This window comes from Hypanus sabinus, chromosome 17 (genome assembly GCF_030144855.1).
Source record: "Hypanus sabinus isolate sHypSab1 chromosome 17, sHypSab1.hap1, whole genome shotgun sequence".
In the NCBI taxonomy this organism is placed as follows: domain Eukaryota; kingdom Metazoa; phylum Chordata; class Chondrichthyes; order Myliobatiformes; family Dasyatidae; genus Hypanus; species Hypanus sabinus.
The window spans coordinates 53,687,041-53,703,824 of NC_082722.1; the positions used below are offsets into that span (position 1 = coordinate 53,687,041).

Here is a 16,784-nt window from a genome sequence, read left to right on the forward strand (position 1 = left end):
GTGGTCCCAATACCGAGCCCTGTGGCACCCCACTAATCACCACCTGCCATTCTGAGAAACACCCATTCACCGCTACCCTTTGCTTTCTATCTGCCAACCAGTTTTCTATCCATGTCAATGTCTTCCCCCCAATGCCATGAGCTCTGATTTTACCCACCAATCTCCTATGTGGGACCTTATCAAATGCGTTCTGAAAATCGAGGTACACTACATCCACTGGATCTCCCTTGTCGAACTTCCTGGTTACATTCTCGAAAAACTCCAATAGATTAGTCAAGCATGATTTGCCCTTGGTAAATCTATGCTGGCTTGGCCCAATCCTGTCACTGCTATCTAGATATGCCACTATTTCATCCTTAATAATGGACTCTAGCATCTTCCCTACTACTGATGTTAGGCTGACAGGATGATAGTTCTCTGTTTTCTCCCTCCCTCCTTTCTTTCTTTCTTTTTAATATTTATTTATTTATTAAATTTTAGAAAATTACAAAGAATAAATGTGATGATAAAATAGTGAGAAAAATAATATTAACCCTCCCCTCTCCCCTTAACCCTCCCCCCCCCAACCCTAATCTAAGGAAGGAAAAAAAAGAGAGAAAGATTGCCTGGATATCAGAGGATCCCCACATGCTCCATGGAGTTCAAAATAATTTTAATATTTATTTTTACTTTCCCCAATTACTTTATAATTTTATCTTCAAAGGACCTATGTATTTAATCCTATCTTTTGTAAGTATGGGAGCCAAATTTTCAAAAACATATCATATTCATTTCTTAAATTGTATGTAATTTTTTCAAGTGGAATACAACTATGTATTTCATTATTCCAACAATCCATAGTTAAATATAAATCAGATTTCCAAGTAACTGTGATAACTTTTTTGGCTACTGCCAATGCAATTTTTATAAATTTTTTCTGATACTTATTCAAGTTTCAGTATTGTCCCTTCAATGTCTCCTAATAAAAATAATACTGGACTATGTGGAAGTTGTATTCCAGTAACTTGTTCCAATAAAAGTCTTAAATTTATCCAAAATGGTTGAATTTTAAAACAAGACCAAGTAGAATGTAAAAAAGTACCAATTTCTTGATTACATTGAAAACATTGGTCAGACATATTTGAATTTAATCTATTTATTTTCTGTGGTGTTATATATAATTGTAAAAAATTATATTGTATTAATCTAAGTCGAACATTTATTGTATTTCTCATACTATCAGAGCATAATCTTAACCAGTTTTTTCCATCAATTTTAACATTCAAATCAGATTCCCATTTTTGTCTTGATTTATGAATTCCTGATTTAATTGTCTGTTTTTTAATCAAATTATACATACAAGATGTAAATTTTTTAATTTTTCCTTTCTGAATCAATATTTCTATTTCACTAGGTTTTGGCATCAACATTGTTTGTCCCAGCTTTTCTCGTAAATAAGCCTTTAATTGAAAATAACAGAAAAGAGTGTTATTTGATATTTTATATTTATTTTTTAATTGATTAAACAACATCAATATACCTCCTTCAAAACAATCACCTATATATTTAATCCCCTTTTGGAACCAATTATGTAAAAGTTTATTATCCATTGTAAAAGGAATAAGCCTATTTTGAATTAAAGTTCTTTTTGCTAATAAAGATTTCTTTATCTCATCGTCCTTATTTACCTTATTCCATAAATCAATCAAGTGTCTTAATATAGGAGATTCTTTTATTTTCCCGTATCCATTTGGATTCCCATTTATATATAAAATCTTCTGGTATGTTTTCTCCAATCTTTTCTAATTCTATTCTAATCCATGCGGGTTTTTCTTCATCAAAAAAAGACGCAATAAATCTAAGTTGATTTGCTTTATAATAATTCTTAAAATTTGGAAATTCAATTTTCTAAATCAAATTTACATGTCAATTTTTCCAATGATATTCTTGACATCTTTCCTTTCCAAAGAGATTTCCTTACATATTTATTCAGTTCTTGAAAAAACTTCTGAGGTAATTGTATTGGTAAAGTTTGGAATAAATATTGCAATCTAGGAAATATATTCACTTTTACAGCATTAACTCTACCTATTAATGTTATTGGTAACATCATCCATTTATCAAGATCCTCTTTTATTTTTTTTTAATAATGGCAAATAATTTTGTTTATATAAATTTTTTACATCATTATCAACTCTAATACCTAAATATTTTATCCCATTTATTGACCATCGAAATTGAGTTACTGATCGACATTGATTATAATTTCCTTTGGTAGGGATAAATTTCACTTTTAGCCCAATTTACTTTATACCCTGATACTTTCCCATATTCTTCCAATCTAAAAGATAATCTTTACAAAGATTGCAATGGGTTTGTTAAATAAATCAAAACATCATCAGCAAATAAATTAATCTTATATTCTTCTTGATTAACTCTAAAGCCCTCAATGTCTGAATCTGTTCTAATTAATTCAGCTAATGGTTCTATTGCCAATACAAATAAAGCAGGTGATAATGGGCAGCCTGGTCTAGTTGACCTCGTTAAACAAAACGGTGTTGAAATCTGACCATTTGTAACTATTTTAGCTTGAGGATTAGTATTTAAGGTTTTAATCCATTGTATAAAAGATTTTCCTAATTCATATTTTTCCAATACCTTAAATAAAAAATCCCATTCCAATCTATCAAATGCTTTTTCTGCATCCAAAGCAACTGCCACACTCACTTCCTCTCTTTTTTTGTGCCAAATGAATTATACTAAGTAACCGGGTTATATTATCCATTGATTGTTTTTAATAAAACCTGTTTGATCCATATGTATTAATTTTGGTAAATATTTAGATATTCTATCAGATAAAATTTTTGCTATTAATTTATAATCTGTATTCAACAAAGAAATAGGCCTATATGATGTTGGTTTTAAAGGATCTCTCATCTTTTTTTGGCAATACAGTTATGATCGCTGTTAAAAAAGATTGTGGGAGTTTATGCATTCTTTCTACTTGGTATATTAATTCCATAAAAGGAGGAATTAATAAATATTTAATTTTTTAATGAAATTCAGGAGGAAAACCATCTTCTCCTGGGGATTTATTACTCTAAAGTGATCCTAAAGCTTCTTCAACCTCTTTTAATGTAAAGGGCATATCTAATCCTTTCTGTTCTTCCAAATTTAATTTTGGAAGGGTTATTTGTGATAAAAATTTATCTATCTCAGCAATCTTATTTTGTGATTCTGATTGATATAGTTCAGTATAAAAAATTTTTAAAGTTTCATTAATTTGTAAAGGTTTATAAGTAACCTTATTTACACTTGTTCTAATTGCATTTATTGTTTTAGAAGCCTGTTCTGTTTTCAACTGCCAAGCAAGAATTTTATGTGATCTTTCACCTAATTCGTAATATTTCTGTTTAGTTCTCATAATTACTTTTTCTGTACGATATGTCTGGAGTGTATTATATTGTAGTTTTTTATTAACAAGTTGTCTTTGTTTTTCTTCCGTCATATATCTTTGAGATTCTTTTTCTAACTTTATGATATCTTTTTCCAATTGATCTATTTCTGCCATGTATTCCTTCTTAATTTTAGATGTATAACTTATAATCTGACCCCTTAAATATGCTTTCATCGCTTCCCATAATACAATTTTATCCTCAACTGAATGTAAATTTGTATCCAAAAAAAATTGAATCTGGTTTTTCATAAAATCACAAAAATCTTGACGTTTTAGTAAAATTGAATTAAATCTCCATCTATAAATCGATTCCTCCTTATCCATCATTATCATCGTCATTATCAAGGGGGAATGATCTGACAGTATTCTTGCTTTATATTCCACACTTTTCACTCTATCTTGAATATTTTTTGATAATAAAAAAAAAATCAATCCTTGAGTAAGTTTTATGTCTATTTGAATAAAATGAATAATCTCTTTCTCTTGGATTAATTTTCCTCCATATATCAATCAGGTTTAAATCTTTTATTAATGATAAAGTTAGTTTTATTACTTTTGATTTTGTAGCAATTTTAGTTGACCTATCCAAAACTGGATCTAAACAAAAATTAAAATTTCCACCTATTAATATTTTATCATGTGCATCAGCCAAGTTCAAAAAAACTTCTTGTATGAATTTTGCATCATTTTCATCTGGTGCATAAATGTTCATAAAAGTCCATAATTCTGAAAAAATTTGACAATGTATAATCACATATCTCCCGACAGAATCAATTACTACATTTTGTATTTTAATTGGTAAAGATTTATTAACCAAAATTGCAACTCCTCTCGATTTTGAATTAAATGAAGCTGCAATGACATTTCCAACCCAATCCCTCTTTAATTTCTTATGTTCTGTTTCTGTTAAATGTGTTTCTTGTAAAAAAGCTATATCTTCTTTCATTTTCTTAATATATGTTAAAACTCTTTTTCTTTTCACAGGTCCATTAATATCATTAACATTAAAACTTAAAAAATTAACTAAATTAATCATTCATAATACCTTGGGAACTCTTTAAAATTCTCCATGTTGCTATGAGTTTCTCCCCAACCATCCAGGCAAAAAAGAAGAAAAATAGAAGAACGATAACTAATATAAGAAAAAAAAACAAAGTGCCCCCCCACTAATGTTGCGAATAAAAAGTACGCAACATTACCCCCCGCCCCAATTTTACAGGTCATGCCAATCGCCATGATTGTACACGTGAAACTCGCAGCCATCGATCAGGAGCTCCTCCAGCTCCCCCGCAAAAAAAAAAAAGAAAATATATTAGTGATGAAAAAAAACAATAATTAATGTCTCTACTCCCAATTAATACTCAACTATTTTTTTTTATAAATGTCTGTCAAGTCCAACCTTGTTTCAGTCTTTATTATTAGTCCATTTCATTTCTATAATTCTTTACTTCTCTTCGTGGACATCAGGTAATTCTTGTACAAATTTTTCCGCTTTCCGGTAGTCAACGAAAAATCTTCTTTCTTCGTTATCCAGGAAAATTATCAATTTTGCTGGGTAGCTCAATAAAAATTTATAGCCCTTTTCCCATAAAGATTTTTTCACTGGATTAAATTCCTTCCGCCTCTTCAGAAGATCGTAACTAATGTCTGGATAAAAACTCTTTTTCCTTCTATTATCAATGGCCCATTTCTCTTTTTAGCACCTTGAGTAGCTGCCTTCAAGATCATTTCTTTAACTTGGTACCTTCAGCATTTTATCAAAATTGATCTTGGATTTTGATCTTGTTGAGGTCTTGGTCTTAAAGCTCTGTGTGCTCTTTCAATTTCAATTACTTGGCTTCCTTCTTTCATTTCCAAAATTTTCAGAATCCATTCTTGAAAGAATTTTATTGGATTTTCTCCCTCTGTACCTTCCATAAGACCAACAATTTTGATAGTATTTCGTCTACTAGAGTTTTCAAGCGCATCTATTTTTTCCAACATCCGTTTTCTTTCTATTGTCCAGGCAAGATTATTGTCTTCTATCTTATCTATTCTTTCAGTGTTTTCTTCCACTTTTACTTCCATCTCTTTAACTTTATTATCCATCTTCTTTAGTTTTTCCACCACATTATCGAGTGTATTCTGCATCCTTTTTATAGCTTTTAATTCATTCATAATATATATCAGGATATCTTTTATGTCTCCTTTAATCTCTTCCTTCTTTCCTCTTCTTCTTCCTCTGAATTTCCCAAAGAGTCTGATTCCACTTCCGATTCACTTCCAGCTGTAGTTGGGATTTGTAGTTTTGTTAATATCTGTTCATGCATACTTGATTCTTCGTGCATGCGTTGTTCTTGCCGTTTCTTCTTAGAGACCGCCGACATTGCTGCAACTTCCTGTCCCGCATCATCTGAAGTGCCATGCACTTTGCCAGGAGGAGATCCAACTTGAGTCCGAGGCTTTGCTGAGACGGTTAGGCCTTTTTCCCCGCCGACTTGCGCAGTCTTCGAAGTAGTAGCTTTCTTCTGTTTCGGTTTAGGAGCCATATCAAAAGATAATCCTGAGTTACTTATAAATAGTTTCTAGTAGATATTTGTTAACTCTTCTTCATTTAAACCCTATTTCATTACTTTTTACGAGGGAGCTGGATTCCCAACATCTCGATCCTATGTCATCACGTGATGCCCCCCCTCCTTTCTTAAAAAGTGGGATAACATTAGCCATTCTCCAATCCTCAGGAACTGATCCTGAATCTAAGGAACATTGGAAAATGATTACCAATGCATCCGCAATTTCCAGAGCCACCTCCTTTAGTACCCTAGAATGCAGACCATCTGGACCTGGGGATTTGTTAGTCTTCAGTCCCATCAGTCTACTCATCACCGTTTCCTTCCTAATGTCAATCTGTTTAATTTCCTCTGTCACCCTATGTCCTTGGCCTATCCATACATCTGGGAGATTGCTTGTGTCTTCCCCAGTGAAGACAGATCTAAAGTACTTATTAAATTCCTCTGCCATTTCTCTGTTTCCCATAACAATTTCACCCAATTCATTCTTCAAGGACCCAGCATTGTTCTTAACTATCTTCTTTCTCTTCACAAAACTAAAAAAGCTTTTGCTATCCTCCTTTATATTCCTGGCTAGCTTGCGTTCGTACCTCATTTTTTCTCCCCATATTGCCTTTTTAGTTAAGTTCTGTTGTTCCTTAAAAATTTCCCAATCATCTGTCTTCCCTTACCTCACCTTAGCTCTGTCATACTTATTTTTTTTTAATGCTATGCAATCTCTGACTTCCTTTGTCAACCACTGTGGTCCCTTCCCCCCCTTTGAATCCTTCCTTCTCCGGGGGATGAACTGATTTTGCACCTTGTGCATTATTCCCAAGAATACCTGCCATTGCTGTTCCACTGTCTTTTCTGCTAGGATATCCGTCCATTTAACTTTGGCCAGCTCCTCCCTCATGGCTCCATAGTCTCCTTTGTTCAACTGCAACACTGACACCTCCAATCTGCCCTTATCCTTCTCAAATTGCAGATAAAAACATCATATTATGGTCACTACCTCCTAATGGCTCGTTTACTTGAAGATCGCTTATCAAATCCTGTTCATTACACAACACTAAATCCAGAATAGCCTTGTCCCTGGTCGGCTCTCGTACAAGCTGTTCCAAGAATGCATCCCGTAGGCACTCTACAAACTCCCTATCCTGGGGTCCAGCACCAACCTGATTCTCCCAGTTCACCTGCATGTTGAAATCCCCCATAACTACTGCGACATTACCTTTGCCACATGCCAATGCTAACTCCCTATTCAACTTGCACCCAATATCCATGCTACTGTTTGGGGGCCTGTAGACAACACCCATTATGGTCTTTTTGCCCTTACTGTTCCTCAGTTCTATCCACACTCCACTTCTCCTGATCCTATGTCCCCCCTTGCAAAGGACTGAATCTCATTCCTCACCAACAGGGCCACCCCACCCCCTCTGCCCACATTTCTGTCCCTATGATAGCACGTATACCCTTGTACATTCATTTCCCAGGTCTGATCTCCCTGCAGCCATGTCTCCGTTATCCCAACAACATCATAGTTACCCATTCGCACCTGAGCTTCAAGCTCATCTGCCTTATTTCTGACACTTCGTGCATTCAGATATAGAATTTTTAGCCCATTTCTCCTCTCTCTGTTTAAATTGCTGCCTATTGTGCTTAACCCAGCTCTCCGAACTCCCATCGGGCTATACGCCCCTTCCTAAATTTACATATTCTTTCTGCACATTTAACTCCATGTTCCGTCAGACCATCCCTCTGTACATGTGTCCTCCTTATCACTTGTTCCGCCTCACCTTCCTCTACTACACACTTAATATTCCGGAACTGTGTAGTCCCTTTGCTCAAATAACGAGTGCTGGAGAGAGAACTTCTGGGTTTTCCTGATCCGCGGTTGGTTGAATCCGCGCATGTGGAATCCACGGATAAGGAGGGCCGACTGTACATTTCTTTCACTTCCACTTTTACATCTCTTTTAATAACATCTCTCATTAGCAACCTGTACATGATTTAAACTTAATTTATGTATTCTGGCTAAAATGCTGGATTATAAATTGTTTCATACCATTTCTGGAAAGAATTAAAATAGCATTTTGGGTTACCCTAATGCTACTTGCAAAAGTTACTTGAACACTGATTTCTTCAAGTACAAGAGGCTCAATTACAAAAATTTCAGTCATAATGGAGAAGATAGATAAACAAAGTAACTGAGCTATGAAATAACAAATACATCAAGAGTTAGACCTGTTCCACTAGCAGCATTGCAGCAACAAATACAGCTTTGTTTTAATGAAGTTAATGTGTTAAAGATTAACAATAAATTTTTAAGCGGCAAGTAGAGAAGGCAGAACACAGACCAAACGACAAAGAGAGGAAGACAGTGCTGCCTTGTAGTCAGCTAATTTTATACTTCATAGATAAGAAAAAATCCCATTCAATTCATAGGTAAGAGTCAACCAATGAGAAAACCTTACTCAAATAATGCAGCACCAAGAAAGGCTTCTAGAACTTTCCAGAATTACACCAATGTAACCACTACAAAACATGTTGAATAATTGCATACGCATACTGCGGTCTATTGGAAACACACCAAACTGTTACATGGAAATAAGAACAACTTAAAATACTAGCAAATAATTAATTGTTAAGCCTCAAAGAAAATAGCAATTTAATAGTCTAATCTAAGAACTAAGCAGTCAGACCTAATAATGGCAAGAATTGTTTTTGTGTTGATGTTCAGTGATTTGGCTGTCAGAGTGATTTGTATACAAGTTAGTGCAAGATAACATGGAGATTAAGTACACAAAACAGGGCGTGGTCTTCATTTCAAGAAAAGTTGAGAACAAGAGTAAAAATGACTTAAAGTTTAGCTCTCCCTAATAAGAAAGATATACTTGTATGATGGGGGAGTACAATGAAGATTAACTGGACTGATTCCTTTTATGGGAATTGTCTTATGAGGAATGGTTAATCAGACAGGGTCTCTGCTCTCTCTCAAAATAGAATGAGAGTAACATTAACTGATAAAAAATTCTTAGTGTTTTTATGGTAGCTGTAGTGATAACGTTTTTCTTGGCTGGTGTGTCTAGCACTAGGGGTCTATCTCAAAATAAGGGGAGAGTTGTTCAGGACTGAGATAAGAAGAAATTTCTTCATCAACAACATGGAGAATCCCTGCAAACTTTTACACAAGAATGCTGTGGAGACTTAATATACTCAAGGACAGGGATCTGTAGAGTTTAGGATATTATGGAAATCAAAGGTTGTGCGCTTAGCACAGGAAATTGGTATTGGGATAAAAGATCAGCCACAATACTGAATGGCTGAGCAGGCATAAGGAGCTAAGCGACCAAGTTTCTTGACTGTTCTTCTGAGATTCTGAAAAGCATTTGCAAAAGTAATTGTTAAAATCAAATTCAGTACCTGCTGCACAAGGTATAAGCCTCCCTTTGCTGGGATCATAGTTACTTTGCGCTGAATGGCGACTGTGTGGAAACTCCAAATGTGACTGTTGCATCTTCACATCTTGAACTCTGAATTCCTTTGGAAGTAAAGTTACATTACAGCACCTTTGAAAAACAAAAGCAAATAAACTGTTAAGAAATATTTTCTCCAGATATAGATTAAATCTTTGCCATATCACTCAGTTGAGACAATTACATCCTTAAAACAGCTTTTACTCAAATACCTAAGCAACTGGGTAGGCACATGCACATGGCTTTCACACTTAAGGTGAAAGTGTTTTAAACCAAATTATTTCTAGAATATATCAAAGTACCCAGAGTTACTTCTGCAAAAGCATTAGTTCAATAATAGTGCCTTGAAAAGGTATTCAGCCCTAACAACTAGCTTCACATCTTGTGGTGAACTACATATACCTGTCTGGACACACCCCCCACCCCCACCCCCTCCCATGGACCCCAGTATAAAGGCGATTGGGGACTCTGCCCCGGCCTCAGTCTCCAGGATGTAGTGTGGTGGTCAATTGCTGCTTGTTCTTTCTTCCAGCCAATAAAAGCCTATATTTCACCTCACATCTCCAAGAGTTATTGATGGTGCATCACATCTTATTGTCTCATTTTCTAAATTTAAAATATATTGTAGTAGGAATTCTGAGCCAATCTACAAAACATTGTGCATCATGTCAAATCAAAAGAAAAAATCCAAAACCTCTCAACAATTTACTAAGAATTAAAAACCAAAATTGTGAGGCTGAAAAAGCATTCATCCCCTTTGTAATTACACTAGCTTTCCTCAGGTGCAATTCTCTATATTACCATAACAATTCACCTCACCCAATTTGTAGAAGAAAATTGGAGGATCATCTGTTTTCAATGAGTTCATAAGAATAAATACCCCTTTTCTCCGTAAGGTCCAACAGTATGGTAGATTTTCAACAGACCAAACAAAAAAGATGACAAAAGAACTTCCAAAACAAGCCAGAGAAATTATAATAGAGAAGTACAAGACTACGAGACTATCTTAAAGACACTGAACATACCTCAGAGTTCAGTGCAGTGCATTGTGAGAAAGTGGGGAAAAATATGAAACGGCAGCCACTCTACCTCTGTCAGGCTGTTCCTCGAAACTTAGTTGCCAGAGAAGAATAGTGCTTATAAGAGAGGCTACTGTGACACCAACAGTCACTCTGAGTGAGCTGTAGAGGTCAGTAGCTGCATCTGGAAATGAAGTTCATGACTCCACAATCTCTAAGGCCTTGCACAAAAAGGGTACCTATGGAAGAGTGGCAAGGAAGGAGGCCAGGCATCAACCAGGTAACACCATCCTTATGTAAAGTACGGTGGGGGTAACAATATGTTATAGGTGGGAATGGTCTTTGGCAGCTGGGACTGGAAATCAGGTCAGGATTGATAGGAAGATGAATGTTGCGAGAAACAAACAGATCCTGGATAAAAATCTGCTAGTCTCTGCCAGAAAGCTTAAACTGGGGAGGAAGTTCATATTTCAGCATAACAATGACCCCAAACACACTGCCAGATCAACCACTGAGTGGCTTTAAATGAAGAAAACTAATGCCCTTGAGTTACCCAGTCAGAGTTCTCACCTTAACCCAATCAAACATCACTGCTAAGACCTCAAGGTTGCTATCCACTACCACTCCCCAACTAACCTGGCACAGCTTGAGCAATTTTGCAAAGCGGAATGGGCAATCTTGTTCCGTCACACTGTGTAAAGTTAATAGAGATTCAGCCAAAAAGACTACTGGCTGTAATGGTTGCAAGAGGTTGTTCAACCAAGCATTGAGCAAAGGGGGATGGATACTTTTGAACTGCTGTATTTCAGATTTTGAATTTTGAGTTTTTCATGCTTTACAATTTTCACTGTTTTTGAGGCTCTACTTGGGAAAAAAAGGAGCATGTGATACACAAATAAAAATTCTCAGTTAAATTTATCGGAACCCCTGGCTGTAATCCTCATTTATGTGAACAAAGAGTTGGGGCTGAATAATTTTACAAGGCACTGTATAAAAGAAGCAGTGTAGAGGGAAGTGCTAATTTTGCAGATCTAAAGGCAAGCAGAGCTCAAAGACATTAGAATGCAAGTTCAATGGGCACACCAATTCCTAGTTTTCAACTAGAATTAAGAAACATATGCACTAATGATACTATTTAATAGTGGTTTGTTGAAATGTAACCAGCCATGTTGCATCTTTCTAATTAACAGATTTGGATAAATCTGGTTTAAAGCTGCTGTTGACTAGGAGAATAATTCAATGATATCCAAGAACACAATAGCAGAATGTCATTCACACAGACTATGAACATGTAAGGATATGAAAATTGACATCCATTATTATTTCCAATGATCAGGGAAATGTTTATGAAGTACTGTGAAGACTTGAAAAAGATTTCTGCCTCTTTTAACATGACAGATTCCTTTGCTTTACTAAGTGTAATTTTGAATCTTATAAATGTTACATAATTCAGAAATATAAAAAAACATGTTGGAAAATTAATTTCGGCTAACTTGAATGATATTAACTTACAGTGAAGGTGAGGAGGCTGTGCTCCTCCTCCTCCTAACCACTGTTTCCTACTGAGGAGGTCCCAGCTTGTCCCCCAGCTTTTTGCTAATTTGTTACAGTATGCCTTCATTACCGAATTAGATTAAGATTTCCATCTAATCTTTTGACGTAGAGTTAATCAATATCGTCTGCAATATCAGGGCTGTAAATGGTTGCTCTATGAAGATGTAGCCATTTTAATACCAAGTTTTTAATCAATCTTTAAAAAAAAATGACAGAGTACAACCATAAAAATTTGCTAATCAATTTCACGCTGCCAAATTAAACTTAAATGCACCAAAACAGGGGAGTCAGGTGGCATTAGAGTACTGGTTGATTCTCATCCACTGGGATAGAATTGAGAGAGCTAATCCAATTCAGTTCTGGATCTTCATCAAATTTAGAGAGAGGGGACCTTCATTACATCTATTTGGCTGATTTGAAATAAGATGTCTTTCAGACCCATAATTTATTCAGCCTCAACAGTAACCTTTACTCTCTAGTTTTAATGATTAATTGGGTTTCCTGTTTCAGCAAAGATGCAATTAAACTTGACTAGGAGGACAGATGAACTCAATCTGTCATCAGGCTTCAATTATACCACTGTCTAGGAAGAATGTGGAAACTTGCCTCAGTGACAGTTGTACAGTGTGATGAAGAACATTGAGAACTTTCTAATAAAACATATCAACTCCTGCCTGAGAAACTACTTGGTTATATTCCAACTTGCCTATCGGTAAGACAGGTCCATGGCAGATGCCATTTCCCTTGGCAGTCAATACCACCATCCCTTAAAATTAAACAATAAGCTCCAAGACCTTGGCCTCTATACCTCCTTGTGTAATTGGATTCTCAATTTCCAAACTTGCAATTTGGATTGGCAACAATATCCTTCCACAATCTCCATCAGCACAGGTGCACCACAAGGCTGTGTGCTTAGACCCCTGCTCTACTTGCTTTATACTTATGACTGTGTGGCTAAGCACAGCTCCATTGCCGCATTCAAGTTTGCTGGTGGCACCACTGCAGTGGGCCGAATCAAAGGTGGTGATGAATCACCATAGAGGAGGGAGATTGAAACTCTGGCTGATTGTTGCCACAACAATGACTTTGCACTCAATGTCAGCAAGACCAAGAGCTAATTATAGACTTCAAGAAGAGGAAAGCATATGTCCATTAACTAATCCTCATCAAGGGATCAGAGGTGGAAAGGTCAGCAACTTTAAGTTCCTGTGTCATCATTTCAGAGGATCTGTCCAGTATCCAGCATGTAAGTGACATTCTGAAGTTAGCAAGGCAGCACCTCTATTTCATTAGATGTTTGCGAAAATTTGGAATGACATCCAAAACTACTCTATGTGTGCAGTGGAGAGAATATTGACTGATTGCATCACAGCCTGGTGTAGAAACACTAATGCCCTCAAATGGAAAATCCTACAAAAACTAATGGATCCAGCCCTGTCCGTCATGGGTAAAACCCTCTCCACCATTGTGCACATCTACACTGAGGAAAGCAGTGTCTATCATCAAGAACCCCTACCACCAAAGCCATGATCTCTTCTCACTGCTGCCATCAGGAAAAGCGGTACCGAAGCCTCAGGACCCACACCACCAGGTTCAGGAACAGTTATTACCCCTCAACCATTAGGCTCTTAAATCCGAGGGGATAACTTTATTCAGCTTCACTTACCCCTTTCACTGAATTGTTCCCACAACCAATGAACTAACTTTCAAGGATCCTTCATCTCATGTTCATGATATTTATTGCCTACTTATTTATTACTAATTTCCTTTGTATCTGCAGTTTGTTGACTTTTGAATATTGGTTGTACTTGTCTGTCCTGTTGGATGCAGTCCTACATTGATTCTATTGTATTCCTTCGATTTACAGTGTATACCCACAAGAAAATGAATCACAGGGCTGTATATGGTGATATATATATACTTTGATAATAGATTTACTTTGAACTTTGATTTTATAAAATGAAAAGTACACTGAAATTAGCAAACAGGACAGATAAAGGATCTTTCAACACTATCTCTGACAAATGTATCAGGTGAATACATCTACAGTTCTAACTAACTGGTTTAATTGTTTAATTTTGTTTACTCACGATAAATCAGGTTTAGTGATTAAAATTTTTGAATGACCAATAAATGCTGCATATTGAACTATTAGATCTCTTTTAGCAAGTAAATTCAAATTACTCAGAGTAGATATCTTCCACAATGGCCTGTGCATGTTCTTCAAAATAAATCATTATTACCTATCTATTATAGCTCTCTTCATGGCATCATAGTTATATGGACAGTGTCCTACTACAATAGAAGAGAAATACACTGGCTCCTCAAGGAAGTGCATGAGAAGTGCTCCTTGACAACCAAGAATATTCCAACGTGCAAGTTTATCACTACATGACATTGATAATGTTCTGCTGCCTCTTCCTGGTTTCACCCTCAATGATTCCACGCAGTGATAGTCAACTCCGGGCTTAAGAGAATCCTGAAGGCCACCTGGTACACATTTAGCGCCAGTTCGGTGTATATCCAAAACTTTATTTTGCATCTGTTTGGTTTTCTCCATATCGAATGAAAACGCATTTTGAGATGGAGTGGTATAATGGCTGCTCTTGGACATTATTTCTGCTTCATAAAGTTGATTATTGTTGATCTGGATAGTATTACTTTCTTGTTCAGACAGATGATTACGTTTGTTTTCATGAACACTGCTACTTTCAGGTAAATCTCTATTTTCATCAGCTTTTTTAATCCTTTTTTTAGGAATCACTGTAGAACTTGCATCGCCTTTTTGTCTTTTGCCCCACAAGTGCTCTTCATTATTTAATAATTGTGCATCTTCAGTATTTTTATTATCTTGAACAGCAATAACATTTTGCTCATCACTCCCCATGGCTCTCATGTTCATAGAAGGTTCATTGTAATTTTCTACCTTTGGAATAATAGAAGCATCACCACCTATGAGGAACAGATAAGATTTCTATTAAATCACTCAAAAAATTCATTCACACTTCACTGGAAGAAATATACAGAGCAGAGGCATCTCAGAACAAAACATGAATTATAACTATTTCTAAATTGCTAATTATGGACCATGCATTTGCTGTTGAAATCCAGTTTCCAAACAACTTCCCATTTTAAATTATGAGATTAAAAATGATGATTCTGAAGATAAATTTGATAGCAGCTTGGTAGCGCAAGGGTTAGCATAATGCTTCACAGTACCGGCGATCATAAGGTTGTGGTTCAATTCTCACCGCTGTCAGTAAGGAGTTTGCACATTCGCCTTGTGCTGTGTGGATTTCCTCCCACATTCCCAAAATCATACAAGTCAGGGTTTGTAAGTTGTGGGCATGCAATGGTGGAAGCATGGCGAGACTGTGGGCTACTCCCAGCACAGCTTTCGATAAGTTTGTCGTTAATGCAAAACAACTGTACGTTTTGATGTAGATGTGAGAAATAAAGCTATCCTTTAATATTTTAAACTTTAGACTCTTTACTGCAGGTGAAAATGTCAAATATTAGAATGTATAAAGTAATGCAACAGAGAACTCGGATCTTTGGCCAAACTGCTCTGTGCCAACCAAGATGTTCATCAAAGCTCCTCCCATTTGACCCAAATCTCTTTTAAACTTTTCCCATCTGTGTACCTACATAAGTGCCTTTTAAATGTTGTTATTGTACCTGCCTAAACTATTTTGTCTGGCGGCTCACTCCATATACAAATTACTCTTTATTCACCCAATGATTTTATACATCTCTATAAGGTTTTCCCCTCAGTCTTCTATGCTCCAAAGAATGAAGTCCCAGCTGGCCACCCTCAGGCTCCTGAGAACAGGCAATGTTCTTGTACATGTTCTGTGCAAACTTTTCAGCTATAAAGGTGAGTGGAGTAAAGCTTAAAGGATTTATAATGCACGATCTGCCACTCAATTCCCATTCTGCAAGCATAGACAGGTAGATACATGGAATGTGCTGCCAAGTAGATACAATGGAAATAATTAACAATTTAGAGGGATTTACATAAACAGGATGAGGACGGAAGGGAGCAGGCAGATGGGATTAGATTAAATTGGCACTCTGGACGAAGGACCTATTCCTGTGCTGAGGTGTTCTGTGTAGGAGTAATCTGAAAGGCCACAGGTTTGATGTTTTAAATAACAGCTCATTTATTAAAAAACTGGTGCTCACCAGGAGACCAGTCACAGCTGATTTACCCAAGTATGAATCTGGTACAGCCTTTACATTCTCAGTTGATGAGATCAACAGTGACACTACCTTTTGGTAACAAAATGGTGGTTACAGGAAGATTTAATTAAGACATAGGATCAGAATTAGGCCATTCAGTTCATCAAGTCTGCTGAACCTCTTGATCATGGCTGATTTATTTTCCCTCTCAAACACATTCTCCTGCCTTCTCTTCATAACCTTTGACTCCCTTACTAATTAAATACCTATTAATGTCCTCTTTAAATATACCCAATGACTACTGTTTGTGGTGATGAATTCCACAGAATCACCACACTCTGGCTTAAGAAATCCACCGTCTTCTCTGTCCTAAAGGGACATAATTCTATTCTGGTCCTAGACTCCCCCACTTTAGGAAATATGTACTGCATGTCCTCTCTTACTTTTTCTACCAAAATCTGTTCCTTAACTTCCTCTTAAAAAAAAACTTTAATTCCTGGGATCATTCTTGTAAACCTCCTCTGGACCCTCTCCAGCCATTAGCTGATAGATTACAGAATAAAATGATTATCCATAGGTCTTAGAC

At 36.1% G+C, this 16,784-nt stretch overlaps 1 protein-coding gene across 3 annotated transcripts in view; it reads right to left on the reverse strand.

Moving 5' to 3' along the window:
* The window catches only part of adat1 (adenosine deaminase tRNA specific 1), a 65,106-nt gene that overhangs the window by 22,669 nt on the left and 25,653 nt on the right, over positions 1 to 16,784 (reverse strand). For all 3 annotated transcript variants that reach the window (XM_059993103.1, XM_059993102.1, XM_059993101.1), the window contains 2 exons: positions 14,260 to 14,968; positions 9,391 to 9,536 (listed from right to left, as the gene is read on the reverse strand). In XM_059993103.1, the coding sequence (XP_059849086.1) occupies positions 9,391 to 9,536; positions 14,260 to 14,968 (855 nt within the window). The remainder of the gene's footprint in view (positions 1 to 9,390; positions 9,537 to 14,259; positions 14,969 to 16,784) is intronic.